At 32.5% G+C, this 7,519-nt stretch overlaps 2 protein-coding genes across 2 annotated transcripts in view; one reads left to right on the forward strand and one right to left on the reverse strand.

Annotated features, from left to right (window-relative positions):
- Positions 1-725, forward strand: part of LOC105141182 (DDB1- and CUL4-associated factor 8) — an 11,134-nt gene extending 10,409 nt beyond the window's left edge. The window contains 1 exon segment of the mRNA XM_011048327.1: positions 388-725. Within this exon segment, the coding sequence (XP_011046629.1) occupies positions 388-540 (153 nt within the window). The 3' untranslated portion in view covers positions 541-725.
- Positions 726-1,711: 986 nt separating this feature from the next.
- Positions 1,712-7,519, reverse strand: part of LOC105141183 (hippocampus abundant transcript-like protein 1) — an 18,043-nt gene continuing 12,235 nt past the window's right edge. The window contains exons 3-15 of the mRNA XM_011048328.1: positions 4,630-4,742; positions 4,327-4,449; positions 4,032-4,234; positions 3,816-3,891; positions 3,628-3,714; positions 3,428-3,508; positions 3,289-3,321; positions 3,029-3,082; positions 2,913-2,954; positions 2,530-2,608; positions 2,382-2,452; positions 2,164-2,281; positions 1,712-1,989 (exon numbers count right to left, since the gene is read on the reverse strand). Of these exons, the coding sequence (XP_011046630.1) occupies positions 2,195-2,281; positions 2,382-2,452; positions 2,530-2,608; positions 2,913-2,954; positions 3,029-3,082; positions 3,289-3,321; positions 3,428-3,508; positions 3,628-3,714; positions 3,816-3,891; positions 4,032-4,234; positions 4,327-4,449; positions 4,630-4,742 (1,049 nt within the window). The 3' untranslated portion in view covers positions 1,712-1,989; positions 2,164-2,194. The remainder of the gene's footprint in view (positions 1,990-2,163; positions 2,282-2,381; positions 2,453-2,529; positions 2,609-2,912; positions 2,955-3,028; positions 3,083-3,288; positions 3,322-3,427; positions 3,509-3,627; positions 3,715-3,815; positions 3,892-4,031; positions 4,235-4,326; positions 4,450-4,629; positions 4,743-7,519) is intronic.

The raw sequence follows: 7,519 nt of genomic DNA on the forward strand, positions 1-7,519 counted from the left end.
GCACCACGAGATAGAGAGAAACACAGAGAGCGTGCTAAGGGTGAGAGTTGAGTTGAGTAGAGAAGTTTTCTCCTCCTCCTTGTTTTGTTGTTTGTATTGCTTTTGAGCTTGATTAATACAAACCAGTAGCTCCGTGGAGTAGGCAAGTTGCTGAACCACGTAAATTTGTGTGTGTTTGAATGTTTGGATCTCCTAACAGATAGATGGTAGGCTAACACTTTCTGGTTTGATTGGCTTCCTCCACTGAGCTATTGAAGTCCTATTATAAAATTTCACTGCACTATGTGCTTTACATTGATAATGGATCCAGATTGCTACAATATCCATGCTATAGATTATATGGGCAGCAGGGCATCTAATTTCTCAGTTGTTACTTGTTTTCGAAAGCTTCTGATGGCCAATCGAATTGATTGGTTTGGCATGAGTGACAACAACGACGACAATGATGGTGACAGTGATATTGATGGTGACTTTTATGATGATTGTAGTGACAACAGTTTTAATGAAAATATTGCAATTCACGATAATTGCAATTCATGACGACGGGTTGGGTTAGGAGATGCATTGTTACCGCCCGGCCTATTGAAAAGTGGTAAGAGTAAATGTACATAGTATAGGGTGTTAGCTTTAACTATTTTGAGCTGTCTTGCAAATTTCCATGTCTAACCAGCTATATTATTCTGTATTTAAATTGTTTTTCGTTCATTAATAGCTACTTTCTCCTCTTTCTTGTTTTTCCAGTATATTTTTCACTGTTAAATGATGCCTTTCTATGCGGAGCGGCACCCAGGCTGCCTCATAAAATTCATTAAAACTCAAGACCATGCCAAGTCCTTTTGTTGGTCTTTGCTTGTCAATGTCATTCTCAGATTGTTGTTATTATTGTTACAAGTAAGATTGTTACTAATATCAGTAAAAGAACCTAGACTCTATAAGATTACATGGACATAGTGCTGCTCTGTTTTTAGAGGATACTTGAGAGTATGGTCTAACAGTTCATTTTTAAAAATTTTGATTTTTTTATTTAAATTAATTATTTAATTTTTGAATTGTTTTGACGTGATGATAAAAATGAATTTTAAAAAAAAATAATAAAATATTATTTTAATGTATGTTAATAGCATATATATATATATATATTATTTCACTTCCTTAACTCTTTTATTTATTTATTTTATCCTTTGATGATTCATTCTTTAGGTTGGAGTCTAACCAACTTGCTTTGGTTTGTTTTATACATGGTTATTGCGGTCCCTCAACTCTCTCTGTTTTTTTTTAAACGTTGTATGGGTTCTTGATTTGGCAAAAAAAGAAAAAAATCAGGCTTGGGGTCTGCAAAGAAGCAAAGACAAAAAGGACTGCATTGGAGAGTTAGGAAAAGGACGAGGAGAAAGTTGAAATTTTTCTTAAAAATGCACTGTTAGTCTAGGGCCTTTTTGCAATTTTTTGCTTTTGGGATTTGGCATAATCGCATTATATTGGAAGTACAGTTTTTTTTTTAAAAAGTCATGTGATCTCCTTGATAGCTAGTAAGCGTATGGAAATCAACAGCAATTCATGGTGCTTTTCACTTGGATAGATTGAATACCCATGAACTTGCAGCTAGGATTTAACACTTCCAATCTTGAGCAACTCCATGTGTTTTTGTTTCCATTTTTTTTTCTTGAGAAAATTATGCAACCCCTTTAGCTATAAAAGCTCAAAAACGGAGTTCATGGCCAACGTAGAATGATAATCTAAAAAATCTGCTGGGTTTAACTTGATTTCAACCAGAAACAAGAAATATTGAAGTTCAGACATGATTTTTTTTTAAAAAAATAAAATTCTTTTACAAATTGAACGTCCCCTGCTCTCTGCCATGGCAGTTTTTCCCAGCTATGGATAGTTAAACACGATGGTGCTTCTTTGTGATTGAAGAAGATTCTTTTCATTAGAATCGAATCTCCCATCGTAGGAAAAGGCTGTGGCGTTAAGATTTCTGGCAGGTGCCTGCAGGCGAATTGAAGTGTCTATTACGCATATAATACTGAAGATCTCTTTAAAGGCTGTTCTAATCTTCTTACAAGTGTCTCTCCAAATATTCTAATCTTCTTACAAGTCTCTCCAAATAGCAAGATCACCCTTATGGTAAATGAAGGGTTTAGAGAGGCTTCCTCCTTGTACTTTAAATTGGCCATTTCGATCTGAACTAGATCTAGGCTACCAAGCTGTTGCTGCTGATTTTGTGACTTGAAATAGGAGGAGCACCCCTCATGAGAACACTCTGAAAGAATGCAATCATCTGCACAGCATTACTTGGCACATTAAATCCATGAGCCAGGAGAAAGAAGGAAAATTCGAGTATTAAAGTAGAAAAGGGAGATTAAGGTAAAAGATCACACCGTTGCAAATCCAATGCACAAAATACTGAAGCCAGGGAAATGAAATGGTGCATCTTCAGACAGGAATAAGGCTGAAGAATAGAAGGAGAAGTTAATGTTATCACTTTAGTCCATATACTTTCGTTCTTGTCAAATTTTGATCACATACCTGTCAGAGGACTAAAGATTAAGGGGGAGATGATGTTTGCGAAGGAGATTATTCCTGAAATGCATCCTTGAGCCTTCCCCTGAAACGAGTCTTAAATGAGTTGAGAGGAAAAGAAGAATAATATGAATGAATCGGGGTATCCTTGTTCCTTTTAAATTCAAAGATTGAATAATTAAAGATGAACTCAAAAGCCATATGACTGAATGGTAGTGCTGGATGGGCTGCACTTGGTGATTTTCTTCTCCATTGACTGTTAAAATGCCTCTTAAAACAGACAGAAGATGGGACCTGATGAGTTTCTGGACAGTTTGTCCGTATAGGAACATCTAGAATATACAGCATACATGGAGGCTATCAAGCCTGCATCCACTCTTAAGAGTTACCTGCTCAGTTGGCCCTACTTGTTTCGATGCGATGCTGCGTAACTGTGGAGTTAGATCAGTGATCAGATTTCTTCAATCACATAGATCTTTCATGAAGATGAAGGTAAATTACTTACACATGGAGGCACGCAAACAATAAAAACCGCAAAAATGGTGGTGGCATAGGGGACCTGCTCACAATGGAAATGTATTTTCAGTATTATACGCAACAGGCATCAGGAAAAAACCATCTTACACATGGTCCAAGATTTCATAAACACAGAAAATCAAAAGACAGAATTCAAAAACTGACATATTACCACAAGCTCGAGAAGGAAAGGATAGTTTTCTACAATAAAACGATGCAGAAAAAATTCCAATTCAGTTGAAGCATTACCCAATTTGACCATGCTACACTGTAAAGCAATGCCTGCAAGATTTCAGGTAAATCACCAACACTTTAGGCTCAACTTATGTTGTTTTAGTTCTTTAGCATGAATAGACGCAAACAAGCCTATTGAGGCTAAAGCTCTTACATCTGCGATGCCCCCTAAAAGCCCTATTGCCAGCAATTTTTCCTCTGCTACATGTGGTGCCAACAAGGGCATGAAAACCAGCTGTGAAATTCAATAGAATAATAAGGACTGGTGACAAACATGAAATGCAAAGGATCGTTGAAGATACTCTGGAGAAGGGAAGAAATATTTAAGAAACACATAATTTTGTAAATGCATACCTGTGAGGCCATTCCCGCAATGCCAAGAAGTAGCATCAGATCAGCATTATGGTTTTTGCTGAAGTGAAAACGAGCCTTCAAGTAGTACTGCATCGCACAAATCATTCAAGTTGGTAACAGAAATTCTCGCATACCAGTCTTGTTTTAATGTTTGATATGCATCACAGTGAAGGAGAAAGTTTTTGTACCATGATGCTAGCTTGCATTCCACCTTCTGCAAGACTATTGAAGAATGCGACAACTGCTGCTTGCGAAAATGTTACCCTGCCACACAAGTTTCACAAATTCTCATATCAATACCAGAAGAAGAATAGCTACCAGTCCAAAATAGTAGTGGTTCGAGTAAAGTGCAAGAAAACCATGCTTTGCATTGGCCTTATACTCGAACCCTGAATTTCTCCTACCTGCTCTTCAGCAAGCCAATGATATCCTGAATTGATGGGATCTTCTTCAATACCGGAGCCTGCCTTGATAAATCACCATCTTGACAGTGATCATCCTGTCCGCTCTTCAAGATTGGCTGCGTCAAATTTTCGCCATTTGGTAGACTCTCTTTGAGGAAAATTCTCATGTACACAGCAGCAAGCATTGACACCAACGCAGCCACCTAGAATAGAAAAGACTAACGATGTCAACTTTCAACCTATTGGTAGCCGAAGATGAGACACTTCTGTAAGGCATTTTCTTAGCAAACGCAACCTGAAACGTTAAAGCAGTGGAGAGGAAACGAGCAGCTAAGGTTCCACAGACAAACGCGGCTGTGGCTATGCCAGATAGAATTCCAAATGCTGATGTTCTCTGTCTCTCTAAAACGTTGTCTGCCTGTAAAGATTTTATGTTTTTTAGGCATTAGCAAAAAGAGTTGAAACTGAACAGTATAAAGTGCCGTCACATGACCTGTCGTTCTTTGCTGTTTTGGAAGGAAGAATGGTTATAAAAAAAACTCGAAACAATTAGAGAGATATTATGGCGGTGCAAGTTGGAGTTTTAAGGGATAATCACCACATAAGCAAGTGCAAGGCAGTTGATGCTGCCTTCACAGATCATAGCCGTGAGGGTCCTGAGCACATAGTAGGCATAGAAGAAGTTGGTTGTCCTACTGTATGCCAATATAACTGCAGAAAGGACAATAACAACATGAATAGGATCTCGAACAAATTCTATTTTCTCATAAAAAATTTCCTTTCTTTTTTCTCTTCATTTTTAACGGAAAATCTCATTTATGGTCATGGCTGATTATTATCATATCATTCAAATATTTATGTTGGATTTCGATCCTGAACCCCAAACTGGCTGGGCCGGCAGGAATTTAACAGCACTGTTGGTAACTAAAAAAACCCTAAACAGAGAACAAAGGCAAAAAAGTTATGGTCCTTGAGCGGATGGAGCACTACAAAATTCAGACGTGCTTTTGAAAATATAGTTATAGTTATTTTTTAAATAATTTTTTATATTAAAATATATATTAATAATCATTTTTTTTATCTTTTAAAAATTATTTTTAACGTAAAAATATTAAAAATATATTAATTTAAAATTAAAAAAATAATTTTTTTAGAATATAAAATACTGAAACTAATAAAACCTGATCCGTCGCAGTGCTATAGATTCTGGGCTGACATGGTTATGACACAAAGCGTCCAGCAACTTCAAATGTCTTCCGACACAAAAATCTGGCAGTTCCTAAGGGGACCATTGCGGGTGTCCACAAAATTCAAGAAACGTGACCCGTCTTGTACCATGTAATACCGCAAAGAAAAGCAAGTTGGACAAAAGGGGATAAAGAAGAAGGCAACCAAAAGAAAAAAAAAGAAGAAGTAAAAATAGATTATTATTAAAAGTTAAAGCATGCATGATCTTCAAGAAAAGAAAGTTCTCTTCTGGATTCATTTCTTCTCCGAGGAATGATTCGAAATCAGAGCCCTCAAAAATCTATAACCATAACGTAATTCTTGTCTAAAAATTTTCAAATACAATTTCTGTTGATATTTTATTATAAGTGGTAAATCCACACCACCACAGAGGATAACATGCTATATAAAAGATAAATAAGTATTTGTTTATTACTGAGCTTCAATATTTTTTTTATTAAAATAAAAAAATTAATTTTTTTTATCATGTTAATATATTGATGGGCTAATATTCAACATAATTTTTTTTAAATCATTATATTTCTAAAAAAAACACTTAGAAAAGTAACTTTTATTACACACAAATACCACCCTCTAAATTTCCTAGCTAAAAGAATTATCTTCAAAAATATTTACAAAATTTGATATATATATATATATATGGTTGTGGTTACTTTTCAAATAATTTTTTATGTTAATATACATGTTAATGATTTTTTATTTTTAAAAAATTATTTTTAACATTAGCACATCAAAATGATTTGAAAACACTAAAAGCATATTAATTGGAAGTAAATAAAAAAATTTATTTTTTTTCAAAATAACTTTTAAAACACATATAACATAGGCATGAAGAGGATTCTTTAATTAGGATTTACATTACTACAATCTTTATATTTACCGATGAAATTTTTGGTCGGTATTTGCACTATCATTTCATTAGTAATTAATTTACTAACAAAATTACTGACGAAAATGATCCGTCAGAAAATCCTTCTCGGTAATTTTTTGTCCATCGGTAATAAAAAATTATTTTACCGATGAAAAAAGCATTCAACAAAAAAATTATCCGCTTCATTCCATCGGTAATTATTTAAAAATATTTTAAAAAAATCTATTTTAAAAAATTATAAAATAATTAAATTAATATAAATCAACACTATGTAATACTTGAAAAAAAGAAAGAGAAAATTAGCTCAAACAAATTTTCAACAAATAAATAACAAGAAAAAATAAATTCAACTAAAAAAATTCATATGAAAAAGATAAAGTTGCACTTGCTAAAAATTTAAAAATCCTATAAATAAATCATCTAAAAATTAATCTCATATGGAAAAAAAAAAATCTACAACACCATTCTTATAATTATTAAGAAAAAAATTAAAAACAAAATAAAAAATAGTGAAAATAAAAACTAAAAAAAAATCTTACCTCAATGTAGTTGCAAATGAAGTTAAGAAGAGAAAAAAAAACATAAATTATATTAATTGAAAAAAACTAAGAAGAAAAAAGAAGGTGAAAAATACATACTTGAGCATGAAGGAGAATAAAAGGAGTTAAGGAGAAAAAAAAATAGAAAAAAAGAGAAAAGAAAGAAATGAATATTGATATTTTTTACATATATGAAAGAAGAAAGGAAAGAAGAAGAAGAAGAAAAAAAGAACCTGATTTATTGTGAAATTAGGGGTTTCAAAATTTTTATTTAGGTGTTTTAATTTAATAAAAAGTTTTTAGAAATCGTCAAATATCACTAACGGCTTTTCAATCCATCGATGATTCTGTTTATAATATTTAATTTAAATTTTCAATGTAATCGATTTTTTTAGAAATCCGTCGAATAACACTCTTTTGTCTCTAAAAAACAATAATTAATAATACAATTGAACAGTGAACAATTCTATAGTTTTTTGAAAAATATCGATGAAATTTTTGTTGGTGATTTCATCTCTAATTAACACAATGAACAATATTAATATTTTATCAATGAAATTACTGATGAATTTTACAGACAAAATAAATCCGTTGGTAATTTTATTAGTAAAAAATAACCCGTCATTATTTTTTTGGCCTTGTTAAATTTTTTTTTCACTATAATTCTCTCGATATATACTATATATGATATATACTATACATTGAGAGTGTATTCATCAGTAAAATTTATTAATAAAAATATTTTTTTAAATATTTTTATTTTTATTTATTGATTTTCTGATAATTAATTTTTTAAAAAAAAAAAACAGAGGAAAAACGGAAAGCAGAAA

Source organism: Populus euphratica, unplaced genomic scaffold (genome assembly GCF_000495115.2).
Source record: "Populus euphratica unplaced genomic scaffold, PopEup_1.0 scaffold115.1, whole genome shotgun sequence".
In the NCBI taxonomy this organism is placed as follows: Eukaryota; Viridiplantae; Streptophyta; class Magnoliopsida; order Malpighiales; family Salicaceae; genus Populus; species Populus euphratica.